Raw genomic sequence first — 21,473 nt, forward strand, 5'->3', positions numbered from 1 at the left:
TGGAATTATTTCAAAAAGGAAGCAGACGTAACAGTGACGCACAAACTTTGCTTTGATACTTCAAGAGGATTTAAAAATAGAACAGCCTTCAGTTCAGCACAAACATGAAGAGACCTGAAGGGTGACTTGTGAACATTGGCTTACCCAGCTCCCCCCAGTCAGGTCTCTAGTGCAAAATCCACAAGGACCACAAAAACAAAAAAGAGATGACTGGGCTGAAGACGTCCTCACCAGGCAGTGTCCACCTTTAACTTTCCCCCCAGCTGAAACGTTACTGCCCCCCTATCCAATTCTCAAGTCTCAGTCACAGGAAGGAGTTAAGGATGACTTCTCCTGGCCTGCTCACACCGGCTATTGTTCCTTCAGACGCAAAAACTGTTTTGCCAAGGAAGGTGGGTGAGATGACTAAAAGTGGTTGAAGTGGTGTGGCTTAATGACATGAAGGCTGGTTCAGATGTTAGCGCTGACTCAGGGAACTGTGCCTGCCCAGTTCCATCTGTGACGGGGCGTTGGGACTTTTTCAACAGGCAGAATTCAGGTAGTTAGGATAGTCGGCAAAACATCATCACCACCACTGAGGCTGAACACCAGAGAGCTCCACAAGGCTGAGGCTGTCCTCACTATTGGCTGTACAGCCAGATACGACATTAATAATATCATTATTATTATCATCAGCCTCTTTAAGAACAATAATGAGACTGCAGACCGTCAGGAGGTTAACTGTCTGCCTGACTGGACTCGCATCAACAACCTCATCTTGATCATAAGCAGAACTACAGAAATGAATCTGGACTTCAGGAGGGGGCAGGCGAACCATTTATCAGTCTGCATTGATGGCAGTTTCAAATTTTGCACAATGTCGCATAATATCACCGCCATCATTAAAAAAAGCAGAGCAGCGCCTTCACTTCCTCAGATGCTTAAGCGAGTGTGGTAGGCAGAAACAGATAGGAGTGAACCTCTATGGGAGCAATATGGAGAACGAGCCGACAGGACGAATCACAGACGGGTATGGGAACAGCACAGCCCGGAAAAAGAGAGGATGGTGAAGCAAACACAGTGCATCACTGCCTCTATTCTTCAAACGAAATGCTGCGGAAATAGGACTGGCGCAATTCTGTGGCACCATACTCACCCTGGGCACAGTCTGTTTTGCATGCTAGTTAGTGTCAAAGCTGGCACCTCTCAGTTTAACAACAGTTTTTACCTCTCCATGGTCCATCTTCTCAATAATGTGAGCAGCAGTTTGAAAGGAGAAGATGCATCTATACCTTTGCCCGAGTAATGCAGTTAGCATTTTTACAGCCCGAGTAATCCACAGGTCCATACCGTTACCCGAGTGACGCGCTAAGCACGGTTTTCACAGCCCAAGTGATACTCATGTCAAATATAACTCAGGTTTGAAATCAGTTTCCAATTCACAAAAGTCTGCCAGTCTGTTACACTTAATAAAAAAAAAGTCTCAGTTCATCTTTTTAAATTATGGAAAACGTTTTTAAGAATCGATGCAATCTCCATGACAACCCAGGAAATACCCAGCTATGGTACAGAACACTGCATAAATTTAGCTCTTGGTGAGTCCTTGTGAGATGAGACAACAGGTTTGTAGTTGGACAGTCATTTGATAACTAAGAACAGAATTTGTCCATATTTAAAGCATTTTTTAAAATGTGGACAAATAATGCAATTAGAACTATTGGGGCTGCATAAACATACAATGTCAGGAGGAACATGAAGACCATTAGCATGCTATATCCACAGAAATATACACATACACCATTTATACTCACGGATAAGTTCTCCCGTGGATAAGTCGGGAGTTGATTTTCCCGTATAATTTCTGGCATTTTATAATGTCGGTCATATAAGTCAAATGGGAAACCTCACGCTACTGGTCCAAGGGATTATGACATGCTAATGCCCACCTAAGTGAGTAACCATAGAGCACATGACCATTTTTTTCCTATGTGGGTGCAGCAATGCGCTGTATCAGTGCGTACTCCTAACCTCTCTCTCTGTGTCTATTGTGCCCAAACTATTCCGAAGCGACGTTTGCACTGATTTGTGTTTTTTGTATCTCGCACCCTCATACACCTTTATTGTAAGAGCATCCCTTATCTACGATGGAGCGTTCGATCAAATGAAAATAAGAAGCTGGTTTTAATTTAAATGTCGTTCAAGCAGCAAAAGAAATTGGTAACTGCACCGCTGCAACAAAATTCGATGTGTCTGAGAAACTGATGTGAGATTGAAGGAGGCAAGTAAATGTTAAAAAAAAATTTAAAAAAAGGAAATTAAGTGTCGTATTTTTGAACAGGCATGTAAGTTGGGGTCGGATTTTATTTTATTATCCATTTTTTGGGTTTCAAGATCTGACTTATACGTGAGCATATACGTTATTTATTATATATTCGCCTGGCACTTGATTTTAAATGCCCATCTTTGACTCAGTGTGTGGCTCTGGGTATAACTGGGCCTTTACCAGCCCGTGCTCCAGTTGTTATAATTATCATACATGTAAATAACTGTACAGCATATCTGGACTTCTGATGATTTTAAGGTACTGGATAAGATGAAGGGTCTGTTTATATCCCTGCACTACTTTGCACAACATGTTAATACTGAAGGGGTTTGTGAAGATTTGTGCGTCGTTGACAGTGTGTTTACTGAGGTTAACATTTGTCTATGGCAAGAGACTACGACGAAAAAAATCACATCTTATATACAGACAGACAGACAGACAGACATATTGAAAAGCCCTATATGATAGATATGATAGATATGATAGATAGATAGAGTGAAAGGCAGTATATAATAGATAGATAGATAGATAGATAAATTTGTCCTCATTGGGAAAATTGGAGGTTGTTCTTTACTTGTGTTCCTCACTGTGTGATACTTATTTTAATCCTATTTTGATAAATACCACTATGAAAACATTAAGACAGAATAAGAGGAGTAATATTTCTATACAGAAGCAGCATTATTAAGCTTTCGTTACAATCTGCCCAAGCTTGCCAACAATGCAGCCGTATTTAAAGCCTCAGAAAAGTGACCTACCGTTATGCAAACCACCTGACTGGAGGGCAAGGCTCACATTTGCAAAAGAATTCTTCTCACGTGACCTAAATGAGACGCATGCTAAAATAAGTCCAGGCCTTGTGCTGCTCTTTAACTTGGAAGGAATGGTTTAGGGTCCCCCCTGGCCATTGAACCTTACTCTTATTCGATGTTAATGTTGATTTATTTTGTTTTATAATTATGTCTTTCATTTTTCTATTCTTTAATATGTAAAGCACTTTGAGCTACTGTTTGTATGAAAATGTGCTATAGAAATAAATGTTGTTGTTGTTGTTGTAGGGTGAGACGTAAGCCATGTCTAGATCTCCTATACTGGCTGTATAAAGTCAATGCACTGTGCGTTTGAATCAACAATCTTAATGTAAGATGGTGTAAGTGTTTGCCAGACGATACAGCAGTGGAAATGTAAAGTCCCTTTTACCAGTAGTGTATATTAGCGTGACCTCATTACTTGATCTCAAATGAGCGGGAGGCCAAGGCCTACAACTCCCAAATCTACAAGAACAATGCAGGAAACGTTCAGAGGATACTCAGGTTTACTTCCAAACCCCACTGTCAGAACAGAAGCAAATTAAAGCACATTTTATGTGTAAGCCTTGCACATGACACCATATATTTAATGACCCTAACAGAAAGCACGAAGCCAAGCCAACTCATCATAGCCCTCTGTATGAAGCGAGCACGGCCTTACCTGCATACATGTGGTAAGTGAGCCTCTCAATAAGCTTGACCACAGTGCCAGCCTTAATGATGGGAATGCCCGACTTGGACTGCACATTCTCTTCAAAGATGACATTTTCTTCCGAGTCGGGCTCAGCAAATCGGTACTGCTCCGCACTGGGAAACCTCATCTGCTGCTCCTTCTCCTCCTGCAGCAAGGTAAGGTCCAACATGCGCTCCAAGGTGCTGCGATACTGCAAGGAGATGAGTGCTGCCATCCAGTTGTTTTTCTCCTCAGCAGACTTAGCAGCAAACACCACGCTATTGCCATCCTTAAGAATGATTTCAAAAGCATGTCGGTATTCCTGTGTGTCATCCTTGTCGTTGATCTGCACCTTGCGCATTAAGAACTTCTCCTTCAGACGGTACTCAGCGGTGCTGCCCCCTGGGAGCCGAGGCTGGCCATGGTTGGACTTGCAGCAGATCATGAGGCCGTCAAAAAGGAAGATGTGCCGCTCATGTTTGGCTCCTACCCGTGTCAGAGGGCCTTCCATGATGAACTCGTTACAGCACTGTCCAATGTCTTTGCCCTCCCAGCCGTCGATATTTTTCTGAATTTCATTCATTTTTTTGATGGCCAAGTGTTTGCCCTTCATCTGTTGGCTGTAGAATCGACAAGCTGATTCACTGTACAGGTGAAAAAAGAGAGAGCCCTGTAAGTAAAAGTCAAATCTTCCTTCTCCATTTTCCCCTAGCCCTTCACTTTTACCTGTCCACAGGAGAAACCTGCAGCTCCATGCCACCCACTGTGCACTAGCAATGAAGGCACTGCTCAGAGGTGGAGCTGCTAGGCCTTTCCTCTCATCTCTTTTTCTTTTCCTCACACTCATAGACTGATTAGAAGGCTTTGTTTCAATAGGACCCTGTTATACTTTACGGAAAAAAAAAACCCTCTAAGTCCACTAAACCCATAACCCGTTTTAGTTACGTGCCCAGCATACCAATTAGCCAGAAAGTCCACAGAGCAGACACACTGCAGTGAGCAGGAGGCTTAACTCAGAGTGAGCATTCCGGTACTTTCTTGGAACAATCAACTCTTATTCTTAAGACGTCTGCTAATTCCTGTTTGTATAAAAAATCAAACGCACACACAAACACCCACACATACATAAAAAGAAGGGGAGCCTCATATTCTCCCTCTTACAGAGCCATTACAAAGAGCTTCTGCTGGACATCCCAAGTCGGCGTCCCCATCAGCAAGGCTGACTTGCAGGGATATTTGTAAAAAGTTGGAACACAATAACAGACCCTCACATCCCACTCTGATGCAACTTCCTCTGAACAATAGAGCAGGTTAGCAACCCTCCACTCCCCACCCAACCACCCCCTTCCTAGGAAACACTACAAGGAGGACTCCCAGGAGGAAGAGCGAGCAAAGGACTCCTACCTCAGGCGGCGCTTGGCAAAATTTTTGGAGCATATCCTTTCCATGCTACTCTGAAGGTTCAGAAGGGCTGTTATGGCTTGCTTTAGGCATTCCTTGTCCTCTTCTACTTCACTTTTTTCCTCGAGTTGCTGCTCCCAAAAATACAAGAAGTTGACAGGGAGGGAGGGAGGGAGAGAATGATGTGGAAGTCAGTAACAGGTTTCAGCTAAGGCTTTCCTCATGAGCAGGATTACCGGCAGGCTGACACCCTTCTCCTGCGTGGATAATCACGCCAAGGCAGATGTCAGGAACTAAGACAGACAGCCATAGGAAAGGAATTATTACAGACAGACAGACAGATAATAATAATAATAATAATAAGTTGCAATTCTAGAGCATTTTTCACAAATCCAAGGTCGCTTTACATACAGATTATAGGAAAACACCCACAACTGACAGACCAAAAAAGGGTAAAAATGGGCAGACAGAGAGCTTATAAAACGTATTTTTCCCTTTGGAAGTTATATAGGGTGGTCCAGATCTAATTATGCAATTTTCATTATGCTATAACTTATTAATGTAATTACATAGAAAATCACCTGAAAAATCCCGGACCATTGAGAAGTGTGCGAACTGACGACATGAAGAATCGTCTTTGCGCCGAACTGGAATCGTCCCCGCATAAATCAAAGTCATCCAGAAAATCTGGATCTGCATAATGAGATCTGGACCACCCTGTAGATTATTTGTCTTTCTTCACACTCATCAACAGACTCTTTGACATTAAAGTGAAACTAGGCTTCTGCAAAGTGATCTAAATGAATTACAAACATCTCATAAGTGTTCACCCCCTTCAAGTCAGTATTTAGTAGGTGACCGCCATGACAGCCTTGAGTCTGTGTGCACAGGACTCTCTCTGTGTCTATCAGCCCTGACATTTTCTCCCCTTTCTTCTTCACACAACTACTCCGGCTCTGTCAGATGTCGTGATGATTGTGTGTGAAGCCAGATGTATTGAGATCTGGACTCTGACTTCTGGTCACTCCACGACATTCATATTGCTGTTTTGTACCCATTCCTGTGTAGCTGTGGTTTTATACGAGGGGTGTTCAAAATGTTTTCGCACCTTTTTTATTTTTAAACTCTATTTATTAGGAATTTCAAAAAACAAATGACATCACTTTTCATAGTCATCTTCGTTTGTGATGCAATTTTCCCCAGAGTCGTACCAACTTTTTAATGCCCAATTATTACTCCTCCCGGTTTCGAACGAAAATATAAAAGTGCAGAAACTTTTTGAACGTGCCTTGTAGTTGGGTCTGTGGACTTCTCACCAGGTGCAGGTTTCTTATGGACTCTAATAAAGTTTTCTTCCAGGATTTGCTGCATTCATTTTCCCCTCACAAGCATTTCCACTACCTGATGCTGCCATCTTCCATGCTTTACTGGTGGGGATGGTGTGTTTTTGACAGAGTGCAGTATACGTGGTTGTTTAGTGTCATGGACATAAAGCTCCATTTTGGTCTCATCAGACGATACAACTCCCATGTGTCTTCTGCCAAGATGTCCTGAGAATTTTTACTCTTTGCCACAATCACATGAACTTGTGATTGGTGAAGCAGCGGAGTATATGCCATTGTAGCTTGCTAACCTTTTAGAGTTCTCAGAGGTCTCTTGGTGGCCTCCCTAACTTGTCTTCTTCAGCATTCGTGGATGGCCTGCTCTAGCAGATCTCCAGCTGCGCCATACTTTTATATTTCTGGGCATTCTGTGACTTGGAGATTTTCGTGTCACCATCCCCTGATGTACTGTCCCAAGATGAGAAAGTAAAAGATTTTGATGAAAAAAGGGTTCAGGAGAGAAGACAGGGCAAGAATTGAAACCAGAAAAGACAGCTGAACAGTCATGAAGTTTAAAATGTTCAGCAAAAAAAAACCCAGTCTTTTAACAATAAAAAATATATATATATATTGGTTAGTAACCAGGAATAGACATAGCAAAAAAAAACGCAATGCACAACAACACGGGAATCCTAATACGGGATATTTCGGAATGGAAAGTGCCAGCGCTCTGAATGACATCACATGTTGCATACTCCCAGGTGATTCTGGGAAATCACTGTGGCAACGGTTGATACTCATATTATAAACAATAAGACATTATCAAAATGAAACTTTGTAAATATTGCATAATGCAAAAAAAAGGATAAGAAAATACTCCTTGGGGTCCAAAACCATATATTTCATATACAAGACATACTTAAACCTCATAAGGAAGACAACAAAAAATATTAAAAAAACAGCTTATTGTACCACCCGATTTGTGCTTTTCAATCATCTTTTCATGCTGTTACTTGGAGTTTTCCGATTTTCTTTATTTTATAGGCTGGCCCACCATACAGTCGATACATACTGCATTCAACTGAAACCCCAAACAGGTGAACTCCAATAACTAATTCAGTGACATCTAAAACTAATAGGTAAGTCAGTGGCGATTTGGGGGTGTCATATTAAAGGGGGCCAGGTGAATAGTTACACCATCAATCATTGTGAGTTTTATATGTTTAATTATCGAGAGCATTTTTCTGGGGGCACCATGGTTGTGCTGCTGCCTCATAGTATGGAGGCTTGGGTTTGCATCCTGGGTTCTCCCTGCGTGGAGTTTGGATATTCTAAGCATGTCTCTGTGGAGTTCCTCCCACTGTCTGCCAAACCCTCTCCCACTTGGACAGAGGCAGTGGCGCTGTAAGAATTATGTTTCTGGACTTCTCTAGCGCCTTCAACACCATCCAACCTCTGCTCCTTAGGGACAAGCTGACAGAGATGGCAGTAGATTTACACCTGGTGGCATTGATCGCGGACTCTCTTACAGACAGACCTCAGTATGTGCATCTCGGGAACTGCAGGTCTGACATTGTGGTCAGCGACACAGGAGCGCCGCAGGAGACTGGACTTTATCCAGTCCTGTTCAGCCAACATACATCAGACTTCCAATACGACTCGGAGTCCTACCACGTACAAAAGTTCACTGACGACACTGCTATGGTGGGCTGCATCAGGAGTGGGCAGGAGGAGGAGTATAGGAACCTAATCAAGGACTTTGTTAAATGGTGCGACTCAAACTACTTACACCTGAACACCAGCAAGACCAAGGAGCTGGTGGTGGAGTTTAGGAGGACCAGAACCCTTATGGACCCCGTGATCATCAGAGGAGACTGTGCAGAGGGTGCAGACCTATAAATACCTGGGAGTGCAGCTGGATGATACATTGGACTGGACTGCCAATACTGATGCTCTGTGTAAGAGAGGGCAGAGCCAACCATACTTCCTTAGAAGGCTGGCGTCCTTCAACATCTGTAATAAGATGCTGCAGGTGTTCTATCAGACGGTTGTGGCGAGCGCCCTCTTCTACGCGGTGGTGTGCTTGGGAGGCAGCATAAAGAAGAGGGACGCCTCACGCCTGAACAAACTGGTGAGGTAGGCAGGCTCTATTGTAGGCATGGAGCTGGACAGTTTGACATCCGTGGCAGAGCGACGGGCACTGAGCAGGCTCCTGTCAATCATGGAGAATCCACTGCATCCACCGAACAGGATCATCTCCAGACAGAGGAACAGCTTCAGTGACAGACTGCTGTCACCGTCCTGCTCCACTGACACACTGAGGAGACCCCACACCATGCGACTCTTTAGTTCCACCCGGGGGTAAACGTTAACATCATACAAAGTTATTGTCTGCTATACCTGCATTGTTATCACTCTTTAATTTAATATTGATTTTTTATCAGTATGCTGCTGCTGGAGTATGTGAATTTCCCCTTGGGATTAATAAAGTATCTATCTATCTAAAGACATGTATGTTAGATGAACAGACGATGCTATATTGGCCCTCATGTGTGCTGGGTGTGTGTGGGTGTGTGTGTTCGTCCTGTCCAAGGTTTGTTCCTACCTTGTGACCTTGTGATTATCATGTTACTTATGTTTTAATGCTAATGACTAACAGACATACTGCATCTCTGTTGTTAGTCATTAGCACTATAACATAAGTAACATGATAATTATATTTGAATACTCACCCTCACTTATTCTGTTTCTTTTCTCAGTACCCAAAGGTGGCAATTGGTGCCACGGCCCACCTGCCAAGTTGTTTGCCTGCCTATGGTAAAGTCATCCCTGATGGATGATCACAGGAATCATGGGAAAGAGGGGTCCTTTCATCTGAGCAACGTTTCAGCCGTGGCATGGCCAAATGGGGAGGCAGCTAGATGGATGAGGTCTCCAGGACTCTAAAAATATCCAAACCTAATTATGTCATATCATCTACTGTTAAACCGTACTTCTAAAATGTTTATTATTATGCTGTATTAAGGATTTGTTCTGTTCTGTGTATTGTATTGTATTGACCCCCTACTTTTGACACCCACTGCACGCCCAACCAACCTGGAAAGGGGTCTCTCTTTGAACTGCCTTTCCTGAGGTTTCTTCCATTTTTCCCTACAAGGTTTTTATTGGGAGTTTTTCCTTGTCTTCTCAGAGAGTCAAGACTGGGGGGCTGTCAAAAGGCAGGGCCTGTTAAAGCCCATTGCGGCACTTCCTGTGTGATTTTGGGCTATACACAAATAAACTGTATTGTATTGTATTGTATTGTACCGTACCTATGCTAGCTGGGACAGGCTCAAGTGCTCCCCCCACCCCACCCAGACACATGACCCAAAAATAAATAAATAAATAAATAAATAACATGACCCTGAACTGGATTAAACAGGTTAGAAAAATGACTTGTCAAATTTTGCAGACATCTCTTTTCTCTTTGACATTGCAACATCGACAACATTTCCTGTATAGCCCAAAATCAGTCAAGGAATGCCTCAATGGGCTTTAACAGGCCCTGTTTTTTGACAGCTCTGCTGCCTCGACTCTCTTTTTTGGTTGATCAGTGTAAAAAAGGCAAATTAAATCCATGGTGATTCAATGTTGTTTAATGATAAAATGTGAATACTTCCAAGAGGGCGAATATATATATATATTTTTTTTATAAAAGACACTTTATAGGAAAGGAGCTATGACAGACAGACAGGTACAAGAAAGGAATCATAACAGACAGAAAGGAGCTGTAACAGAGACAGGATGACACATAAATAGGAATGACACTATAAAACAGACAGACAGATACACAGATGAATAGAGGAGACAGTCTACACATGATACACAGATAAAGTAGCTATATAAGATGTGTTGGACAAAAGAAGTTGCACTGCTGTTTCTGCACAAATGCAATGAAGAATAAAGTTATAAAAATGGATAATTATTAAAATAAAATAACAATACATGAAATGTCTTACAAATAAGGAGTAATTACATACAAAATAAACCAAAAACTAAGTAAGCCCTAACGACACTAGTGGGCCTAACTAATAGCAGACTTGCACTGCCGTCCATTTGTCTGGGATGCACTATGCATCTGTTCACCTAAACCGAATACCAATGCCAACCACCCAGCTCCCATGGCAAACATGGCAAGTACAAATTTCCTAGTGGGAAGCTTCGGACAAATGTCTTCCTAACTTTTAGTGCTTTGTCTGCCTCCGACAGTGCGATACATTTAAGGATTGCGGGTCTTTTTGTGAGTGGCCCCTATGACTCTATGCAGTAACAATTCCTCCAAAACATGACGGGATTGTCTCCGGCTCCGGCTCTCCTTGATACCATATTGGAGTTGTGTAAAATGAATTAATGCCTACAAAAGCTGACAGGTTCTGATTGGAGGAATATAATCTACCCCAGATTTCTGTGAAAAGTAATTCAGAAAAAAATAAATTGTTGTTGATGGTCATTAACTTTAAACAGAGAAGGCAGACATTTGAACTAAAGGTAACATAACTAAGTAGATGCTCTCTTTGGCTGCTGCTCTGTTAATTGACAAGCTAGTTGTATTTGTGGATGGTATTAGCATTAGTGGACATCTTAAGCATTAGCAAAATCACAACCACAACAGAACTTAAGAGGTGGGAAGTTACATCAATGATTAAATTTAATGCAAATAAAGCTGATGTTTTATTGATGGTAAGTAATGAGTTGTATAGTTAAGCAATGGGAGGCCTGAAAATTGAAAATACACGTTATGAGAAACGGTTGTATGGGCCTTGTCACTAACTTACAACAGAATAGTGGATGGAGCAATTAAGGAATGTCAGGGGAAACTGAACGACGTTTCACGTCCAAAGCAGAGGAGATCGACACCCTCATCTGGAATATTGTGCACTGTGAATACTGTTTAGTCTTAAAGGCCATAGGCAATGGATTCTAGAATGGTGAGGTATGAGCTACCAGGAAAGATTAACTTGAAATAACTAATTTAAGAAAATAGTGGCATCATTTTTTTGTTCTTTATTTCACCTTATACAATTTCTTGGATTAGGAATTTGTTAGTTTTCGCATACCCCTTGGGGTCAGAGCACAGGGTCAGCCATTGTACAGCACCCCTGGAGCAATTGCAGGTTAAGGGCCTTGCTCAAGGGCCCAGCAGAGTAGGATCTCTTTTGGTAGTGACGGGGATTCGAACCGGCAACCTTCGGAATACCAGCGCAGATCCTTAGCCTCAGAACAACCACTCCGCCCTAAAAGAAGCATAGAAGCATTTAAAATTATAAAAGGAAGCAGTATGGTGGACACCACCCGTTACAGGGAGTTCTTCAATTACAACAATGAGGGCAGGAGCAAGAAGTGGTTATGGGTAACTACCACATGTCCACTACAAAGTTTTTCTTTGCACAGAGAACAGTAGAAAGGTGGAATGGCTTACCAAGTAGTGAGTTAGATGGGTGTACTTTATGGATCTTTCAGTCTACACCCCATGATATTTTTACAACAGCCCAACAAACAGACCATGACAAACTAAGGGGTCTCAGGCAGTCAAGTGTGATGGCACAGGGCATGCGACGTTTCCCTTTTTCTACTCATACCTGTTCAGTTTGGTTTACATTAGTTGTGTATAAAGTTCTTCACAGGACTCCTGATCACAGAACAGAGGGGAGATCCATCTTTATTTCAAAACTGCAATCCTGTGTGAAAGGGCTTTGTATTTGTGGACTACTTTCATTTTCCAAACGTATTAATTAGCTATGTTTTACCAAGAAACACAAGCATTTTACATGTTGTGACCATATGACTGCTTGACTTGACATGTGGATTATGTGACACGCGTTAATGTGGGATTCTTTTTTTTTTTAATGGATATTTTCAAAATTTTAAATATTGACTCACGTTCTATCAGAAACTTCATTATATCCGTTCTCCACAAAAACATGAGATTAAAAAGTTTCCATGGCCATCACTATAAATTACATGGGTGAAGTAACATAAAAAAAATTGTGTGTGGAAGAAAATTCCTTTTTCATTACTGGGGAACTATGGCCAGCTGACAAGAGACGAGAGAAAAACCAAAACTATGGTTGTCAAAATTCTGGGGATTCCTTAGTCAGTTATAGCAGTTAAGTCAGGGAAGGCCACGGTTCTACCAACTGGCCTCCCACCACCTCCTGGACGCATTATACTGAATATTTATGCTGGGCAGTCCAATGAGACTACAGAATCTTTTCATCCTTTCATAACAAATTGTTTGTTGTTTTTAAACTCCCTCACTTCTCATTAGCCACCACTGGCAGGACTGGGCACCCCTTCACTGTTTCTGCTGGCAAGCTGCAAGGACTGACCAGCTTTGGATTGCATTGCATAAGTCAACTCCAAGATTTGACCACACAAACCTACCGACTGTCAGACACAGAGTGTGGCAGAGAAACAAAAGCCTGTTGTGTGGAGGCTGCCTAAGTACATTCTTTAGATGTAGACACTGAGCCCCAAATCCATAAACCCATTTGGTATAAGCAGATTATAAGTACAGCAAACTTTTCACGCTCCTTCAACTAAGAGCACGATGTGATTATGGAGAATAACATGTTGGCTTTGGTTTCATCAGGCTACTTAGCAAACAAAATCCTGCACTTGGCTGCTTCAGTGGACTGGTGAAGAAGAAACAACGTGTGCATTTATGTTTATAACACAAAAACTATACTGGTCCCTTTATTAACTGCTTTGAGTTTCTAAATTAAAAATAAAAGTATATTTTAGTACTACTGCACCAGCCAAGTACTGTAGCAACTACAATGACACATAATTAACTCAAAAGAGGCCCTGAATATTCTGTAATAACTTTCGCTAGTACGAAGTAATCTAAACGAAACAACATGCAATGTGCTTCTCCGTATATGGAGCTTCGAACAAGCTGGGATGACACTGCGTCCCAGCGATGAGGTAAGCACCAGACATCTGTTGCGACGTTTAACCTCCATTTGTATACCACCCATACCCCTTCACTCAGTCACTCGACTTCTCGTCAGGATGGTGGTGTACAGTACTGAGCAGGGCGTCTTCATCGGGCAAACCTGTTGGGTCACCAACTCGTTTAAGTGATGTCAGAATCAACTGAATGATCGTGAGTTAATGGAAGGTTACTTCCAGCAAGATGGAACAATGTGTCACACATCAGTAAGGAGCACGGCAGAAACTGAGTCCTTGTTCGGAAACAGAGTAATTTCAAAGGGGCTTTGGCCGTCACGGTCGCCGGATCTGACACCACCAGACTTCTTCTTTTGGGGTCTGCTCAAAGGAAAAGTCTATCAGAACAAGCCTTGCACTGTGGAAGATTTGAAGAAAAACATCCAATGTGAAACTGGTGCTATTCCCCCCCCCAAGACGCTTGCTGATACGCTCAGGAACATGCAGCGCCACGTCGAAATCTGTGTGGAAGAAAACGGAAACCACTTCCAGCATTGCGTGCAATGCAATCAATTACACATACGTTATGGTACATAGCATATTGTTTTGGTTCAGATTACTTCATCTTAATGGGAGTTAAAACAGAATATCTGGTGCCTCTTTTGAGTGAATCTCCCTGTATATACATACCAAAGAGCATTTAATTTGGCTGGTGATGTCTTGTACCTTTACCAGTAGTTACAAAATCTAAAACTGGGTTCATCTCTTTGTCTTCAGCAGCTCAGGGCTGATCAGTGGTTGGCCGTTATCTCTAAATTGACCCGGTGTGAGTGTATGGGATCGAAAAGGTCCTTTGATGTACTTTGAGGGATGGTAGCCACCTTGTGTTCAGTGCTGCCTGGACAGACTGGCCTTACTGGAACTAAACGGGTTTGAGAATATCTGCATGTATGTATGGCAGTGATGATGCAGAACTGAAAAGAGAAAAAACTACTGTATGGCCATTCTCAATTTTTCCCCCATCATCATAAAAGTTGATTCAGCTTCGAGTCTAGCAAAGAAACAAATCTGAATGTTGTAGCACAGGGATCCCAAGAACAGATCCATGTGACTGCCATAAAACCTCAACTACTGTATAATGACAAATTAATCAACGCACGTATTTAGGGCAGCTGAAAATGAAACGCTGCATAGGCCTTTCATACACATTGTACCTTCTTTTCTACACAAGATAGACAGATAGAATAGATAGATAGATAGAGATAGAAGTGAAAGGCACTAGATCGATAGATACTTTATTAATCCCAAGGGGAAATTCACATAAAGTATAAATAAATATTATATTATAAAAAAAGAAATAGTATAAATAAAGATGGCTCTACACGTCATATGCTTGGGATGTCATCATTGGGCATGCACTCATGTGATCATTAGGAGATCAAAATGACATTATGGGTGCAGGTCTGTTTAAATGCACAGCTGGGATCCACTGTACTAACGTTCATTATTTTAGACACTTCAATCTTGTCACCTCTTAATCTTCATCTGGTTAAACTATAAAGGTTCAGCTCCTTCAGTCTCTCCTCCTAGCTCATACCTCTCAGTCCTGGATTCAGCCTAGCAGCTCTCCTTTGAACTTTCTCTTTTTTGTAATATGGAGACCATAATTGTACACAGTGCTCCAGATAAGGGCCTCACTAGCGTCTAGCAGAGTGTCATTTGTTTAACAATGGCACAATCCCGCAGTGGAGCGTCCATGTTCATTTGACCTTGACTTCAAGCTAAACTAACGGCAGAGTGTTGCACCATGCGTGTTCAAAATACCCATAAGTCATCAGTGTTGTATTGCGTCAGCTTCTATCTATTTCAAATTGTCTTTACTTTTTCATTTACCCTCGTAGCTTAAGCATAACCTCCTCTGACTTGTACTCCACACAACAGGGCGCTATACCAGCTAATATCCTTTTAGCCTTCTTGATTGCTTCTGTCTACTATCTGGACAAAGGCAGTGACCAGTTCACTACGACTCCAAGATCTTTCAAGTTTCAAACCTCTTATTGTGTGTTCATATCTATCTCACACTCAACTTCCTATATGTAATTCTTTAGGTTTACTTACATTACGTTTCACCTGACACAAACCAGCCCAAGTCTAAATGCCGTCCTGGTTCCTCTTACAAGTTAGCTTATTTTACAATGTCTGCCCTTCCAAATAGTCTGGTATCGTCTGCAAATGTAGCCAGTTTATCGCTTATATTCTTGTCAAATAGTTTATGTGTAATAAAAAGAGCAGCAGCCCCAGCGCAGATCTCCGAAAGTCACCACATCATCTAATTCTGAAAAACTGTCCCTCACAATAACCATTTGCTCATTGTGCTTGAGCCAATTTTCTATCTAGGCCTTGAATTCCAACAATCTTTTATGTAATACCTTATCAAACACCTCCTGAAAGTCAAGATAAATAATCTCATATGAGGGGGGACCCAAAAATAATGAGAATATTTTTATTTTTTTTTTCTGGAGGCTGGATGGGCGTTAGTTCCGACGTTTGATGCTAGGTGCGTGTACTAGACTGCCCTCTGCATCATTTGGCCAAGTGGCGTCCTTGGGGAAAGGTCTGTAAGGTCAGTGTAATTCTTTTTCTTGAGCCTCTGTTACTGTCTTTGTTGATTTTGTGATGGCAGACCTGAAAGAATAACATGTTTGCATCACGTTCTGTTTCCTTTTGGGGAAGCTGTCACAATGCTTCCAGAGACTTTCAAAGAAGAAGCTTTGACCCAGGAAAGGTTTTTTTTTTTTTAACCTTAAAGTGCTCAAGCAATTCCGTGATGCTGTGTGGAGAAAAAGACCCGAATTGCGGCAATCAGGCGAGTCGGCTTCTGCATGACAACAAGACTGCATTGAGTGCATGGCAGTTTGTCACGAAAAACAGGATGACAACGGTCCCCCCCCACTCCCCAGACCTTGTACCCTGCGATTTTTTTTCTTATTTCCACGAATGAAGAGGGACCTTAAAGGAAAGCGTTTTCAGGATGTAGAGGAGATCAAGAAGCAAACAACGGAGGCACTGAAGGCTATCACTTTGCAAGAGTGTCAGAACAGCTTTGAACAATGGAAAAAAGCGGAGGGACAAGAGAATTGTGTCTCAAGAACAGTATTTTGAGAGTGATTAAATTTTGGAAATTTTCTGAGAAATATATGATTTTTTTTTCTTTTTAATTTTTGTTATTTTTTTCCCCTCTTGTATGCTTTTGTTGCTTTTTCAGAAATACAGCATACACTTCTTGTTCTGAAGTGGGACAAAAATGCTGGGCAAAGGCTGACATGTGTGAATAGTTGCACTGTCACTGGTAATCAATATTTTTAACGTCACAGATTACAGTTGGAACTGGAATGTTTAAACAACAAACAATGCAAAATTCAAGGAAAAGATCTGCAACATCGTATTAATAACAAAGAAGACTGGTGAGAATTCATTATAATAAGCCGAAAAGAAACCCACCTTCATAAACTGCCTTTCCAAGGATTACAGATTTCACCTACATGTTACCTTTCACGGTGACCCCTTCCAGACATGCGGGGATTTCAAATAAGGTGCGAGTGCAGGCAAGTTAAGCCAGTCGGGTTCAGAGTAGCACAGCCCCGTGGACCGTCCACACTTCCCAGGAATAACTCTTCAGTGGTTTTCATTTAGTCGTCCAGACGTGTAGGTAAAGTGACACACGCATGTCACTCTTTCTTTATGCGCTTTGTTTGCTGCTCAGTGTCATCTGATGTCAGCGTATAATCCAAATAGTAAGCTCCAAAGAACAAAAAGAAATGGATGATAAATGGCTGTTGAGAAGGTCTGTGAAGTGCTGTGCGCCAGAATGACAGGTCTTGCTCACCAGACTAGAGGCCACTGTGCACACCATAATGCCACCTGCAGCAGTCATGGCAACAGGCCCACGGTATCTTGTGCGTAAATAAAACCCTGGGGAATTGAGCCTCACTTCAGAAGTGTGATGTTTGATGTCATGTCTTACAGGGAGGGGAAAAAAAACTCTTCTGGGTCTTTCTTTTTAAAGCAGCAAATACAAAAAAAACTGCCAATGAGGGGAAATGCATTTAAATAAGGGACGAATTAGAGGTCTAATACAGTGAGTTTTGATGATGGCTTGTTAATCAAATGAAAAATAGGAGAACTTAGGGTTACAGGAGATGTAGCTTTATACATTCATTACATGTGAGGTGACTTCCAAACACGAAGAGTAAGAGATGCTACAGTGCCAATACACACATGGCATCAGCTCTTCTCATTCCTCCAGATTGTAATGAACAGAAGAAAAAAAAAATCCATACCCCTTTTTCTTAGAGCCTCATAGTCCTCATTTAACAACTTTGTCCTTCTGGACTTCTCTGCATCATGGAGTAACGGAGCATCCAGTGAGTCCATTTGTAACTGGGAACCGGCTTCCTCCACAGTTAAAACGTTTATGAGCAGGGACTCCCTGGGTAGTGTGTGGTCAGCTGGCACTGCCACGGTTCCTAGTGGTATGGCACGTGACTAGTGCATGCCGAGTGGGTCTACTCCATATTCTGATTGTTATACATTTTAAAATATATGTTATATAAAATAAACAATTCATTGCAAAAAGAAAATAGTAAATATATTCACACACCAACACCAAAAAAATAATAATCTGTGATTGTGAAGTCTATCAGAACATAACATGCATCATAGTGCGATTATAATGTGACTTCATTAGACAGCATTTCTGACAACGAAAGAAAATATGCAGTAGATAAATACATTTTGACGAACAATAAGGTGCAAAAACATGTTATATTCCTATTATTCAGTCAAAGCAGGGACAGACAAGGTGTCAATTTTGGATAAACTCCCAGAGGTCATGGGAAGAAACATTCCAGCTCTCTGGAGGTTAATTAGGCAGAATTCTACATTGGCTAAACTGACGTACTTTTACAGTACACATGAGAGTTGATACGGAGCTTGGGATTACAAATAAATTAATAAATGAATAAATAAATAAAGCAAGCATGTCTAGGTGCTCCCACTTAACCACACATTTTTTTCCCTTCTTAATATATACTGGTCAATGTAAACATAGGAGGCAGGTAATTGGAAGGTAACAGATTTAATAAATATGCTAAGACACAAGCTCGCTAAGAACAAAAATTAAGGTGTAGGCTCTTGGTGAACATCGACTGTATATTCTTTACTTTTTCCCCAAATCAAAACTGAATGTAACAGATTATCAAAGACGCAATAAGAAGGGTTATAACATGCAGCATATAAACTGGCACAGATCTGCATGATATCCTACAGGCTGACCAACAGGTGTGAGTGTGCGTAAGAACATAAAGGATATGATAAGGGAGGGAGAGGAGGCAGTTAGTGTGCTGAGATAAGGATGGGAGGTGAGAAAGATCCTCTGTGATCGTCTGATTAGTTAGGCACAGAGGGTACACTCTTTACTGTTTTATTGCGTATTTGGTAAGCTGGAGACGGAAGCAGTAGCGGAGTAACCAGATTTATGGAAGCCACAACTAAACAGATCCCTCTGCCTCCATTGTCCTAACACATGTGGTTGGAGTGTGTTGCAGATTTCCCTGTATTGTCGTGTTTTGACTTAAGAGCACACATTTCCATATGCTTTTATTCTTGACTTCTTAAACAAGGATGGCATGGCGATGTACCAGTTAAGTCTCACTGCCTCACGGATCCAGTTTCTTGGGTTTAAAATTCTGTCCCAGTGCTTCACTATAAGGTGTCTGCAAGTTTTCCCTGTGTCCGCATGGATTTTATCCCTCATTTCCAAAGATGCGTGTGTTAGGTAACTGGTAATTCCAACTTGGTCCTGTGTGGGTGTGTGTGGATTAGCACCCCACCAGTGCTACTTTCTTCATTTAGGATTAGCACTACCTCCAGCGATGATACATTAGATTATGTGGGTTTGATAATGTAATGTTTATAAAACCTCTGCTGAGGAAAACAATCATCTTCTTCTTTCGGCTGCTCCTGTTAGAGGTTGCCACAACAGATCATCTCTTTCCATGTCTTGCTCTGTCACACCCATCACCTGCATGTCCTCTCTCACCACATCCATAAACTTTCTCTTAGTCCATCCTCTTTTCCTCTTCCCTGGCAGCTCTATCCTTAGTATCCTTCTCCCAATATGCCCAGCATCTCTCCTCTGCACATGTCCAAACCAATGCAATCTCGCTTATCTGACTTTGTCTCCAAACCGTCCAACATGAGCTGTCCCTCTGATGAGGTCTCCATGTATTCGGTGTCTGGGCTGTTATACTAGTATTATTATTATTATTTTTTTTTTATATAGATAACTTTATTGTTTCATATTCTCAAGCAATCAAAAAATTGGCAAACAATAATTATTTGTATCAGAAAAGTAACACAAGTTGTATTTTGTTCCCTCTTGGTAAAATCATAATAATTCTAAGTGTTAAACTAGAATGGAACAGCAGAAACTTCAGAAATATGATTAAGAGATTGGTGGTGTTGGACTCCGAAGTTTAATAATAAGTAACAATCGCAGGGGGGCTTCTCTTACCTTTAGAATTTCAAAGTAGTGCAGACAGTGGTAAACTGGAGTTAAAAGGAGTCTGGGGAGAACATACTGGACTGCCTCCTTGAAACCTTCACAAATAGACTGAAAGGAAAGAAGAAAAAAAAAAAAAATAAAGCTAAGCCAATTTAGGATGACACATACATTTTAGACTCAAATGCCTTCTTTATCTCCCCCCATACACGTGTCCGAAAGACTCTGAAAACTGAACAATGTTGCCCTCCACTGTAAACATGATAATGCCAATAAGTGAATGGGCACTAAATCTAAAAATGTGCTGGGAGAGTTCAAAGCCAAACGTGAATTGACCATCGTCTTGTGTAGCATCTCGAAAAGCACTTTGAGCTACGTGTTTTGTATTAAAATGTACTACAGAGATAAATGGTATCGTTGTGAAACAGTATGGAATTAAAAATAAAAATTAGAAGCTCAAGCACAGAACACTGTAGCCTAACGTTCAGTCCCAAAGAGAACAATGGCTGCTGGTCTTAGTAGTGTTTAACCACAAAATGAGTGGCTAACGTGCCCCAGCCAAACAAAGCGTTCTTATATTACACACATTCACACAGGGAGTGATTAAAAAGTTCTAAGACTTGCCAGTTATTTCAAAGAACAATATGCATACATCATTATTAGGTCCTGTTGCCTACAAGGTAGTCCTCTCCCAACATTTCTGCCACTTTCAGAAGCCATTTTGGAAGTCTTAACCTGTAATGTCACATTATTTTGGATGGTGAGAGTGTCATCAGATCTTCTTCTTTCATCTTCATTTATGGGAACAGAAGATCAAATTGGGGCTCATTTGTCAGACCTTTGAACAACTGCTCTACTTGACGCTTGCAAAGTTTTTTGTTCAAGGTTGCATGACAAGGTCCAAAGAAGGCATCAAGTTCCTCAGCAAATTCTTTAGTCAATTGTCAATCACTTTTAATTTTTTTATGCTAGCGACTACTTCATTAGTGCATATAATCAAAGATCACTGGAAATGTGGGTCATCTCTGCAACAGAGTCTAGCTGCAGACCTCCAGAACTCTTCTCTGCTTAGGAGCCAAACAAGTTTCACTCATTACATGTCTATCAGACTTTGTATTACATCAGTGAGGCTACGTGACACACCCAGTCGTTGGTCTCTTTCTCCACACAACCATTTCATGGTAAAAATCGCATGTTGTTCTCGTAAATCAGCCATACACTAAGGTTAAAATTAGGATTGTGGGAGAGTTCTCTTACTCGGCTATTAAGTAGGCATGCCTTGCAGGAGGACTGTCATGCATTATGGCACGATGGAGTCAGATCCTTTTCAGAGTTTCCACTGTGCAAATTATCTACTCTCTATATATAAAATCCTAAGCCTAAAAACGCAACGATTTTATGTCACGTTTTTTGTCATACTTTAAATCGGGCTTATTTTAAAACCTACATATATATATGTTTGGTATCATTCTTT

At 41.4% G+C, this 21,473-nt stretch overlaps 1 protein-coding gene across 2 annotated transcripts in view; it reads right to left on the bottom strand.

The window, feature by feature from the left end:
- LOC120516982 (son of sevenless homolog 1-like) overlaps positions 1–21,473 on the bottom strand; it is a 119,942-nt gene that overhangs the window by 29,090 nt on the left and 69,379 nt on the right. For both annotated transcript variants that reach the window (XM_039739023.1, XM_039739025.1), the window contains exons 8-10: positions 20,012–20,110; positions 5,189–5,316; positions 3,773–4,428 (exon numbers count right to left, since the gene is read on the bottom strand). In XM_039739023.1, the coding sequence (XP_039594957.1) occupies positions 3,773–4,428; positions 5,189–5,316; positions 20,012–20,110 (883 nt within the window). The remainder of the gene's footprint in view (positions 1–3,772; positions 4,429–5,188; positions 5,317–20,011; positions 20,111–21,473) is intronic.

Source organism: Polypterus senegalus, chromosome 16 (genome assembly GCF_016835505.1).
Source record: "Polypterus senegalus isolate Bchr_013 chromosome 16, ASM1683550v1, whole genome shotgun sequence".
Taxonomy (NCBI): domain Eukaryota; kingdom Metazoa; phylum Chordata; class Cladistia; order Polypteriformes; family Polypteridae; genus Polypterus; species Polypterus senegalus.